The sequence below is a fragment of the Cetorhinus maximus genome, chromosome 9, assembly GCF_964194155.1.
Source record: "Cetorhinus maximus chromosome 9, sCetMax3.hap1.1, whole genome shotgun sequence".
NCBI classification, from domain to species: domain Eukaryota; kingdom Metazoa; phylum Chordata; class Chondrichthyes; order Lamniformes; family Cetorhinidae; genus Cetorhinus; species Cetorhinus maximus.
The window spans coordinates 106,109,399-106,122,497 of NC_135887.1; the positions used below are offsets into that span (position 1 = coordinate 106,109,399).

Here is a 13,099-nt window from a genome sequence, read left to right on the forward strand (position 1 = left end):
CCAGAAATGACATTAGGAAGCTATTGCTCGATGTTAGAGATAGGGTGCATATCAACACTCTAAACATTTCCTCATGCAATTTTCCTTTAATGTTCTTTCACAACCCTCCCCATTGGAAAAAAGAAAACTAAAACCTGTTTCTTTGACCAAACTTTTGGTTGCCTGTCCTAGTGCCTCTTTATGTGATTTAGTGTCAAATTTTGTTTGATAATGCTCTTGTGAATATATATATATATTTATGCAAGTTGTTATTATTGCTGCTGCTACATCCTGGATAAGATGTGTATGTTCTATTTGTAGCTTGTATGTGTTTTAGATCAAATTTTTTCTTTCGTCCCCTTAGACAAACTATAAGAAGTGTAAAAATATAAAGCCTTTTTCGTTATTTTGCTGAAGGGCAAATTTATGAAGCACTCTGGAAGTGCTTCAATCATAGATCAATTTTTGAAAAATGTATGTTTCAGTTCAAAAAAATGCATTAACCTTTAAAAAATGTTCTTACCGAGCTGTTCCTGCCTCTGTCAAAGCTCTTGTCACCAGTCTTCAATGATTAACTATGGTGTTTAACTGGAGTTAACTCATCTGCTCTCCACAAAACCATCATTGGTCTTCATCTGAAACAAAAACAAAAACTGCTGGAAAAACTCAGCAGGTCTGACAGCATCTGTGGAGAGAAAGACAGAGTTAATGTTTCGAGTCCAAATGACTCTTCTTCCAGAAGTTTTTGTTTTTGTTTCAGATTTCCAGCATCCGCAGTATTTTGCTTTTATCTTATTGGTCTTCATCTACTTGGAGCAAGCACTATAGTGAGGGGTAACAGGTAATTGGTATAGAATGTGACCCTTGTCATTCCAGCTTTGCCCAATTTCTTCACTTGCTAGTTATTATTTTCTGAAGCTTTGTTGTTTCACTGATCAACTTTTATATTCAGGTAAAAGCAAAAAAAACTGTGGATGCTGTAAATCCAAAACAAAAACAAAAATACCTGGAAAAACTCAGCAGGTCTGACAGCATCTACGGAGAGGAATACAGTTAACATTTCGAGTCCGAATGACTCTTCATCAGAACTAAGGAAAACTAGAAAAGAGGTGAAATATAAGCTGGTTGAAGGCGGGGGTGGGACAGGTAGAGCTGGATAGAGGGCCAGTGATAGGTGGAGATTGCCAAAAGATGTCATGGACAAAAGGACAAAGAGGTGTTGACGGTGATGACATTAGCTATGATATGTGCTAATGGTGACATTAAGGGTAGAAAGCATCTGTGGAGGGTGAGCTATCTGTACCTTGAGTTTTTCCAGGTATTTTTGTTTTTGTTTTATCTTCAGGTGTCAGTTATGGTTCGCTTGGTAGAACACTTGCCTTTGAGTCACAAATTTGTGGGTTCAAGTCCCACCCTAATGACTTAAACACAAAATCAAGGCCAATACTCCAGTACAGTGCTGAGGGAGTGCTGCACTGCTGGAGGTGTTACCTTTTGGATGAGATGTCAAACTGAGATAGTGGGCCATAACCTCCGAGCTCCCCAGCGCTGGATTTGGGGAGTACCCCAAAGATGCACTGGGGAATTCCTCTGGGAAGTTCCCAGGTAAGGGTTTGCATGGCAATTGCCCAGAAGTGCACGCTTCCTCTGGACAATTGCACTGCGTTTGGAACCTTCCGTAAATGTGGTTTAAATCGCAAACTTTGGATGGTTCTGCCAGGGTTACACCAGTAGCTACCCAGAAAAAGTTAGAAGAATTAAAACCTCTTCTAACTTCTGGGTTACTATTGTAAAGACTCAAAATGATCCCCCCACGGGACACCCTCCCACAGCCCCAACCCCCCAGGGGACTCCGCCACACCTGACTAACCACCCCTTCCACGGTATTCCCCACCCACCAAACCTCCATGGGTTTCCCCCCACCCGCACGGGACTCATCTGACCCCACCCCCACCCCCTCCCGATGTCCGAACCCCCCAGACCCCTAACCCCCTGAATGTCCAGCCCGCTCCACCCCCTCCTGATGTCCAACACACCCAGCCCTTCTGTCTGTTCCATGACCACCCCCCATCCTCCCCACCGATGTCTGACACCCCCAGGCCCCCCCCCCAAATGTCCGGCCCCCTCACCCCCTCCCAATGTCCGACCCCCCAACCCTCCTCTCGATGTCCGACCCCCCAACCCTCCTCTCGATGTCCGATCCCCCAGCCCTCCCAATGTCTGAACCCCCACCCCCACGAATGTCCGGCCCAATGTACCCCCTCCCAATGTCTGACCCCCTCCCCTGCCCCCACCCCCATGAATGCCCAGCCTGCTGCACCCCCTCCGGATGTCCGATCCCCCCCCCACCACCCCCCCACCACCACCGATGTCCCAACCCATCCCCCCCCCGAATGTCCTGCACGCTGCACCCCATCCTGATGTCCAACTCCCCCCCACAGCATCCTCCAATATCCGATCCCCTCCGCCCATCTCCACCCTACTTCCGAACACCCCTACCCCTCAAATGCTTTTCACTTACCTTAGACACTTACCTTCTCCTTGGCCTGTCAATTTCAATGGGACATTTAAACTTACCTGCTTTGCAGCAGCTAGTGCCATAAAAAAGGGGGAATGTCCTCCTTCAATTCAGTGGTGCTGGACTGTGACATTGGACTGGAGGCAGCTGTGCTGCTTGGATCTTGCCCAGCCTGAGTTGGAAGGTCAAACGAGACAGGCACGGAAGAAATTTGGTGTAGGTAAGTGGGCACGGAGTGACAGTCCGACACTGATTGCTATTCTGAGGAAATTACGGCCCATTATTTCAAAGAAGATCAGTGGAGTTTTCCTTGGTATCCAGGCCAATATTTATCCCTCAATCAACATCACAAATACAGATTACCTGGTTATTATCACACTGCTGTTTTTGGGAGCTCGCTGTGTGCAAATTGGCTGCATTACAATAGTGACTACATTTCAAAAATGCTTCATTTGTGGAAGCACTTTGGGATGAGTTGAGGTTGTGAAAGGCACAATAGAAATGCAAGTCTATTTATTTTATTCTTAGATGTAAGCATCAATGGCAAGGCTAGTACTTAATGCCTGTTTTCCCTTCTTCTTGAACTGCTGCAATCTCCAGACCATTTCAGAGGGCAGTTAAGAGTAAACCACATTGGTATGGGACTGGAATCACATGTAGGTCAGATCAGATAAGAACAACGGGTCGCCTTCCCCAAAGGGCATTAGTGAACCAGTTGGACATTTAAGACAATCCAACAACTTCACAGTCACTTGCACTGACATCAGCCTTGTATTTTTAGATTTAAAACAAAACTGAATTCAGATTCTTAAATTACCATTGTGTGTTTAAAATTCATATTATCTGGATTGTTCATGCAGGCTTTTGGATTACATAACATAACAATTATACTACCATACTCTGTTTTTCATTCTTTATTTACATCTCTGGTTAGTATGGGTAACTCATTAGAAATTCTCACAGTTTATGGTGAGTGTTTGTAATTGGTAAAATGCCTGCATATGCAAATAAAAGTAAGTACTTTACAGTCATTACCTCCATTTCTCGATGGGTAGGAATCCAGGTTTATTTACATACCTATCTTGTTAGCCTTTTGCTTCAAATATATTTGAGCCAGTAATGGTAGCTCTGATAACTAGGAGTGTCACCATTTTTTGAAGTAGGAGTTAAATTTGTGGGGTGTAATAATGTAATAATAATTTGTGTGTAATAATGTCTGGGATTACAGTAAGGTGACAGTAAATATTTTGCCAAGTCAGGAGTTTCATCTTTTTCTAAGGTACACAATTCCTCCTTGCAGTTGCATTTCAGTAGCTGACCAAGATCCAGTGCAATATCTAAAGAGAAATATTTTGCTGGTGCAGTTTTGATTTAAAGGTGCACCTTTGTTTTTTTAAACCAGTAGTGTAATACTGGTCACTACTTTTTTGAAACTTTTTTTTTGCCTGAATTATTTTCTTCTCTGTTTAGGCTTCACACTTTTCCTGGGGCCTCTGGGCAGTTCTCCAGGCAAGATATTCCACCATTGATTTTGATTTCCTGAGGTAAGTGCCCTGCTTTTTCAGACAAAGTGAAAGAAAACAAAATCTAGCCTGTGTCTGGCTCATTGTTGCTGACAATGTGAACTCTAATGCAATTGGAAGCACTACGTCTAAATAGTCTGTCATGTTTTCTTTAATGTTTTGTAACCCACAGATGGGATTCATTTCCACCCTGTTTCAAAAATGTAAACGATAAAACAGCATTAAAGCACTTTAAACTACTTGATGACATTTTGGTCACATTAATGAAAACTGGCATCTATACCGATTAGGACAAATCAATCAAAAGATTGAAATACTGTTGTGTGTTTCTCTCTCTGCACTCAAACCTCCTTTCTCGGTGTACATTTGAAAACTTTTAAAATGCGATTTGAATATTTCTGTGCTCTGATTAAAAATGCAACAAAAAACTTATCATTCCAATTGAACGATTTAATTTATTTTTTGCAGTATACTTCATGTTTTGTCCTGCTCATAACTCATCCTTTTCTAACTTAGCCACTCAACGCACAGTTCAGTTCCAGTAGTTCTTTCCAACTTTGGTGGTTACATTAATTGTTAATGACAAAGGCAACCTTCACTCTGTGTGGTTTCCTGCCCACATTTGGATCATTTACAGGGTCTTTTTCCTGATAGGAAATGCAATATGAGATGTGCGAAAACAGTGCTTATATTGTAGTTTAATTGGCTCTTACTGTCGCTCATCCAAGTTCGGCGCGTGTGCTGTAGGGTGTCTGTTCCACAACAGGAAAGAATAAACCCAGACTCAAATCATAGGAAATTCATCAAATATGGTTCTTGGAGTTCTGTCTTTCAAGCTCTGTTTCATTGCCATATGATCTCCATAAACCGAATTACTGTTGGCTTAGGTACAAGACTAAAGGCGCCTGGGGCTAGTTCATAATGAAATCCACATGCACGTGACAATAGAACGATCGTGGAGCAGCATGGAAAATTCTCCATTGGATCACTTTATTTCTTTTATAAAAATAAACTCACAATACTTACTACACTTAAGGGAGGAACTGATAATTCACTTGTAGTTTGGATGCGTGTGTGCCAAACCATTAATAATGGCAGGGCTAAATGGGTACTTAGACTATCAGATATCTCAAACATTTTTATTGGATGAATATAGTGTACTGTCAAACCTACCCTGCAATAAGTATATACATTTTATTAATGTTTCAGCTGTGTATAGCGAAAGATGCTGCAAAGTTTGACACTTGATTTGGCTACTGTAAAACTTTATGCGAAACTTTAAAGCATGTAAATGTTTTTACTGTTTCCCTTTTATTTTATCTTGTATGGTTCTCAATCCAACAATTCTTTTAAAAGATTAGGTGTACCAGTAAAGTGGTACTTAAGCCAGAGGCATGAAATATGATTAGTAAGTGCACAAGGTTTGGCTCGAATGTAGTGCTGCCCCATTAGTATAAAGTGTGGCTATGCCCCTCATAATTGTTGCCGTTTACAGTTTATTGTGTCACTTCGAAGTATTTGCTTCTTGCCACTTCATTGAATTCATGTGGAAAATTAGTATTTAATTACAAATGTAACCATTGTTTAGTTTTATTTGGAAAAATAATAATTGGTTCTATCAAAGAGACAGAGCCATTCAAATGGTCTCTTGCAGCTCTCAAACCATGTTTCAATGTTTTCTTTGAAGGAGCTCAGAGTTCGCTCCTTACAAAATTCCATCTCCTGCAATAATAAATCCATGCATCATATGTTTTATCATTTAAAAAAACATGGTAAGTTTCTTATTGTTGGGGTTTTTATCACACAGAACTACAGTTTATGTATTAACCTGTCTCTAAACTCTAATCTGTTACCTTGATATATTTTTCCTTCACTTTAACTATCTTACATACTTGCATCAGATCACTTCCCAGATGTCCCCTTTCCAATCCCTCCTTACAACTTTAAACTTTTACACTAAGGGTTAGCCTTGTGAATCTTCTCTCCACTGCCTCTAGTATTTAAATATCTCAGGAATGGACACAGTAATAAAGGTGCAGTTTGACCATACCGTTCAATCATAAGAGGTTAGTGTGCAAAATTAAAGCACATGGGATTGGGGGTAATATATTGGCATGGATTGAGAATTATTTAGCCGACAGCAAACAGAGAGTAGGAATAAACCGGTCTTTTTCGGAATGGCAGAAGGTGACTAGTGGGGTACTGCAGGGATCAGTGCTTGGGCCCCAGCTATTCGTGATATGTATCAATGATTTGGATGAGGGAACCAAATTTAATATTTCAAAGTTTGCTGATGACATGAAACTTTGTGGGAATGTGAGTGGTGACGAGGATGTTAAGAGGCTTCAAGGCGATTTAGACAGGCGGAGTGAGCAGGCAAATACATGGGGCAGATGCAGTATAATGTGGATAAGTGTGAAGTTATCCACTTCAGTAGGAAAAACAGAATGGTAGAGTATTATTTAAATGGTGATAGATTGGGAAACATTGATGTACAAAGGGACCTGGGTGTCCTTGTAAACAAATCACTGAAAGCAAGCATGCAGGTGCAGCAAGCAGTTAAGAAGGCTTTCATTGCGAGAGAACTTGAGTACAGGAGCAAGGATGTCTTACTGCAGCTGTACAGGGCCTTGGCAAGACCACACCTGGAGTATTGTGTGCAGTTTTGGTCTCCTTACCTAAGAAAGGATATACTTGCCATAGAGGGAGTGCAGCAAAGGTTCACTAGACTGGGATGGCAGGATTGTTGTATGAGGAGTGAATGGGCCGACTAAGCCTGTATTCACTGGAGTTTAGAAAATGAGAGGGGTTCTCATTGGAACATATAAAATTCTGACAGTGCTGAACAGTTGGATGCAGAGATGATGTTTGCTCTGGCTGGATTACGAGAACAAGGGGTCACAGTCTCAGGATACGGGGTAGACCATTTAGGACTGAGGTGAAGAGAAACTTTTTCACTCAGAGGGTGGTGAGCCTATGGAATTCTCTACCACAGAAGGCTGTGGAGGCCAAGTCACTGAATGCATTTAAGAAGGAAATAGATAGATTTCTGGATTCTAAAGGCGTCAAGGGGTATGGGGAGACCGCTGGACTAGGGTATTGATATAGCGGATCAGCCATGATCATATTGAATGGTGGAGCAGGCTCGAAGGGCTGAATGACCTACTCCTGCTCCTATTTTCTATGTTTCGATAACTTCCTCCATCTTATATTTTGGTTATATAGATCAGCATTCTATTGGCCTTGTTGTTCGCAGCTTTGCACTGGCTGGATATGTATTGCGTCAAGTCTACTAAGAATCCTACATCTCTTGCAGCTTTGTCTTTTGTTATTTCAACATTATTCACAGAGTATGGTGCGCTGTCTATTCTTCCTTACTGTGCAGCACTTTACAGTTGTCTACGTTAATTTCATCTGCCATTGTTCTGTAACTTACATATTTTGTTCAACTCATTCTGTAATTTCTGAGCTGCCTCCTCTAATTCCACTGCTGCTCTTATTTGTGTCAGAAAGTCTACGAGGGTTTGTAGGGCTAGAGGATGTTATATAGATAGGGATGAACAGAAAAATGACAAGATATTTATCATCCTGCTGTTTTATTCTTTCTGATTGTCTTCTGTTTACTTCTTCCATTCCCTGTGGGCACTTCAGACTAGTGCTGGGGATCAAGCCTGGGACTGGCATTGTAAGGGTTGCTACTAGCCTCCTGGCACCGTACCAAAATGAACCTTCCTCATATGTGGGTCTACTGATTGTTGACAGATAATCAGCTGTGGAGGGCTTCGCTGCCAAACCTAATTCTGTCCTCCTCTGACACATGGGGGAATGAAGCACTGAAATTACAGACTGATTTGGACAGACTATAGAATTGGGCAGAGAAATGGCAGGCATATTTTACAATGGCTGAGCATAAAGCGCTGCACGTAGGAAGGAAAAATAGACAGCACATGCTCCATGATGGTGCTAAGAAACCTCAAAAGTGTAGTACTGACACATTGCAGTGGTACAGTGCAAAACCTCTGCTCCCCACTTCTTCCCAGTTCTAGTATGACTATCTTACATCTATAGTTTTAACTTCAACACATTTATTGTAAAAAAAACCAAACAACAGGATATGATAAAGAATATGGCTGGTGGCAGCAATTAACTTAAGGTTGAGGCTTTAGCGCAATTGTTTCAGCGTTAGATTCATTTCTGGCCAAAGTAATCCCGGGGCGGGATTTTCGGAGCGGCGAGCGGGCCCGGGTGCGGCCGGGAAATGGTCCGCCGACCGCGATTTCAGAAGCTCAACGCTGCCAGGGTGGGGGCGGAAAGAGCGCGAGCGTTAAAGTCTGCGCATGCGCAGGGGAGCGCGCACTGAAAGCTCCCTGAAGACATCAAGTTGCCTCAGGGAGCTGAACAATTTTAAGATCAAAAGGAAAGATTTTTAAAATCTGAAAAGAATGTCCCGACATAGTACTCGCACACAATAACATGAATAGAATAAAAATTCTGCCCAAAAATTTATATTTAATTTTTATTTAACTGTGGAAACCTCATCCCGCCGGTGGATGAGGTTTCCTAAAAATTCCAAAGGCCGATTCGCCTGCCCACCAACCGTAAGGTTGGGACAGGCAGAGAAAAATGGCTTTTAATTAATGGATTAATGGCCCTAATGGGCCTCTTAATTGTCAGTGGGTGCGCTGCCAACTCTCGCACATGCCCACTAGCCGAAATATCGTGCAAGTGTGCAGTGACGTCGGGACGCTTGCCCGACATCATCTCGTGCTGTTTTATGCACGATCAGATCAGGCGCGCGCCCGCCCGGGGGACATAAAATCCTGCCCCAGGTGTGGTTCTTGATTTTATGCAGGCTTTCACAGTCACTATTGTCTTATTTGTAGCCAGGTAAGCCTGACTCACGCAACATTGCTACCTGCAACAACGAACATGAAAACTTCAGAATCATCCAGCTGTGATGTGCATCAAAGCTGGAGGTACGTAAGGGTGTGTATAACAGCAGATAGTGCGCAAGCTGTGAAACACTGAGGTGAGAGTTAACTTTCACAGAGGCAACACGAACAATCTCCAGACATGACTGGGGTAATTATGTGCCCAGCACACTGGATTGCCCTGGGTGCAGTGAATATTGGAAAATCAGGCAGTTTGTAGTTCACACCTGTAAAGTGCCCCTGATCTTCCTTCCATTAATTGAAATGGAATAAAAATAGAGTGACTTCCTTTGCAGGCAGGCACAGACCCAGAAAAAACTCTCCTGACATTTCTGCTAGCACTTACCCACCATCAGAACTGTTACAAGTTGCTGAGTTTCTGAATACTGGCAGGTATGCAGTTACACATTAGATTCGAATAACCCTATTATCATTCATTTAAAAATATATTAGGACATTCTGTCATGAGTTATTAAATCAGGCAGGGCTCAAACCCAGTAGGGGTTAGTGTCCATGTGCCTTGGTACTGATCTGGAGTTGCTGATAAATTACTTTATTACTGTATGTGGCAATATTGTTCTTTGTCCCTTGCTTTGATAAGTAAGATGAGTCAGGTTTTAGTTAAAAACAAGTTATGACAGTGTGGTTTTCACTTTTAAGGCCCATGCCTTTTTATGCAATATCTCATCAAACAAAAGAAAAGGTATATTCAAATAAAAAAAATTGCCAGAGAATACATTGGTGAAAAAAAATTCCAATTGCATAAGTATATGTTGTGATGTAAAGTAACAGTGTGGCTTTTGTTAGCCTGACTGTGCTAAAGTCAATCCTTGAATCTGGATTCAAACAAAAATATCAGTTTAACTAAAACCATAGAAAATTCTTCAAGACGGCCACAAGTAAAATAATATCTTCTTTCTGAAGTTATTGACATTAACTTTAATTAGAATAAGCTAAGGACAGCTAGCACATCTTAACTGTGACTACTTGGGTTTATTTAAAGTTTGAATTCTAGTTTCTAAGAATTCAACATTCCAGAATCAGGCATCTGATTAAAAGAATGACTCTTATCCTTATCGTAAGATAATTACGAACAAGGAAAGCCATTCAAACCATCTTATTCAAGCATCCAGAAATACCCCTCAGTGCCCCCAATTGCAGTATCTAATTGTTTCTTAAAAGATTCCAGGCTTTTCCCCTCCATTTTTCTCTCACATCTATGCTCTCACTTCTGTACTCTCACATCTGCACTCTCATCTCTGAGTCAAAAGGCTGTGGGTTGAAGTTCCTCCCCAGAGACTTGAGCACAAAAATCTAGACTGATTCCAGGGCAGTACTGAGAATGCTGCAGTGTCAGAGGTGCTGTCTTTCGGATAAGATGTTAAACCAAGATCTTGTTTGCTCTCTCAAGTCATCGTTGGCATCCTTCCATCTATGAAGGATAATGGACATGCAGCAAACAGCTCCATTTTAGATGGGGTGCCTGTTGCCAAGCCGCTGTGTAGCCACGGGTCATCATAGTGGTGCATGTCAAACCACAGGAGGTGTCACCATTTCCCTCTGTCATCAGCTAGTGACCCCCTGGTGTGATCATTGTTCTTTAGGGCCTTCATGTCATCCCTGCAAGCATCCTTGATGCGGAGCTTTGGGCGTCCTACTGGTCTTCTGGCTCCAGTTACCTCACCGTACATAAAGTCCTTGGACATGTCCATCCTGCAGACATGCCACAGCCAACGAAGCCAGCTCTGTTCGATGAGTGCTAACAAACTTAGGAGCTCTGCTTTTGAGGGGACTGCCACATTCATGATTTTTTCTTGCCAGGATATACCCATAATGACCTTTATGACCTTCTCCTCCTCTGCTGGAAAGTAAGCTCCGTTCCACAGGAAATGTGTGATGCAAAAATCATCACACTATACAAAAACAAAGGAGGCAGAGAAGACTGTAACAGCTACATGGGCATCTCACTCCTTAGCATCAAAGCTTTAGAGTCACACTTAAAAGACTCCATCTATTTGCAGAGCAAGTGTGTCTCGAAGCACAGTGCAGTTTCCTTGCCAGCCAATCTACTGCGAACTCAATCTTCTCCATACGGCAGCTTCATGAATTGTAGGGAACAGAGCATACCTCTTGACCTTACTGCTTTCTCAAGTGCATGCAAAAGACGCCATAGCATTATTTCAAAGAAGAGCCGGGGATCTACCCCTGGCCAATGTTTATCCCACTATCAACATCACTAAAAAAATTACCTACTAGTTATCACATTGCTGTTTCAGGACCTTGCTCTATGCAAATTGGCTATTAAGTAAATGCATTTCAAAGAAGTACTTCATTGACTGTAAAGCACTTTGGGCTGACTTGAGGTCATGGAAGATGCAAATCTTTTATTCTTTCTGATCACTTTTTATATGAAGAGCTTTCTGAGATCAGTCTTAAATTTACCTTTTACTACGATGAATATATATTCTCTTGTACTACTCTTGTAATTTGATTTGGAGTAATATTCTGGATTTATCTCATGTAAACCTCTGTAAGATCACCCCATAGAAGGCTCCTTTCCGGGTTGAAAAGCCCAAGGTTCTCCATCTTCCCTCATAAGTCAATCTTTAAATATCAGCCTCATGACTCTTTTCTGTATGACCTTCAGTGCTTGGAATATCTTTTTGTTTCTCAAGGTGCAGCCTGTCCAATGTATTGTACAGTTTCATCATAAATTCTTTGGACTTGTACTCTATTGTTTTTGCTTTGTAGTTTAACATTCTGTTGCTTTTGTTTAATTGCTCTGCATTAGTTGACATCGAATCTATTATGACTCCTCCATCTCTTTCACTTTCATCTGTAACTATTTCAACAGCATTGTTCCCTCTTATGTGCAGTATTTTCCATTTGTCTACATTACCTTTCATTTGCTTACTTAATTTCACCCACACATTCTTTAATTTCTGAGCTACTTCCTTTGATCCCACTGACAATTCCAATTTGATATCATACGAAAATTCGACTAATTTGTATTGAGTGTCTGAATCCATACCCAACTCTGTAGGTTGAGCTCTGAGGTACCCCAAATAGCACTTCCACTTACCTGCCATAACTGCACCAATTAATGTCCATCTTGAATTTTCACCTTCAGTCTATTTCTTTTCTGTTTCCAAGACATATCTGAATTGCCACAGCTTTGAGCTTAATCAGTAGCCTTTCATGGGATCAAATGACTTTTGGAAGTTGGACTACATCATAGTGTAGGTTTTTTCACAGTTCACTTAGATTGTCACCTCCTCGAGAGTTTGAAGAGATGGGTCAGACATGATCTATCCCTTTGAAGCTATATTGACTGCTGTCTACTGTGACTGCCTGTGGAAGACTGATGTACCCTCGGCGTTATGGCATCTAGGAACAGACAAACAAAATGAAGTTGACACTACCTGAAAAGCCACTTGCTTTTAAGCAAGGAAGCAAGTTTAGTCATGACATATATAGTAATACAGGAAGGACAAGAGCTGTCCTGAGGAAAGGGGGTTCTCGAGTCAGGGTTCTGCTCTCTCTTCTTCAGCTTTATTTGCTTCTCTGCAGCAGCATTTAGCAGTCACGTTCCGACTGGGTTGAGGCTTGTTGAATGAGGTGCTGCCACATGGCACAGTCTGCTGCAAGTTCCCCCAGTGTACTGATGGTGATTTGTTCCCTTTTCAATAAAGCCTTTAAAGTGTCCTTAAAAAAATGTGCCTGTCCTCCCCTTGAGATTGGGTGCCATCCTGAAGTTGTGAAAGGAAGACCTGCTTCGGAAGCCGATTATTTGGCACGTGGATGCCACGCCCAGACCATCGGGGCTGATTTTGCGTGATCGTGGCTGTGATGCTGAAGGAATTGACTTCGGTGTGGATGCCAAAGTTTGTTTACCAGTCTTCCCACTTGACTTTGAGTATTCTGCGGAAACACTGCTGATGGAAATTCTCCAGCACCCGAAGGTGCCTTTGGTAGGTGACTCAAATCCCCCTGCTGTGACAACAACAGTACTCAAACCTTTGTCCTCTTATGCAGTTGTGCAGTTTTTGGAATAGCTGATTCTGTGCTGGACAGGAAATGTACCTGTTTTGTGCTTTCTTCCAAGAATTTTACCTTGCAGTCAGGGTGGAAAAGGTCATGCCCCATTA

At 41.9% G+C, this 13,099-nt stretch overlaps 1 protein-coding gene across 2 annotated transcripts in view; it reads left to right on the plus strand.

Moving 5' to 3' along the window:
- LOC144684882 (ethanolamine kinase 1) overlaps nt 1-13,099 on the plus strand; it is a 479,036-nt gene that overhangs the window by 398,003 nt on the left and 67,934 nt on the right. For both annotated transcript variants that reach the window (XM_078549246.1, XM_078549247.1), the window contains one exon: nt 3,968-4,041. In XM_078549246.1, the coding sequence (XP_078405372.1) occupies nt 3,968-4,041 (74 nt within the window). The remainder of the gene's footprint in view (nt 1-3,967; nt 4,042-13,099) is intronic.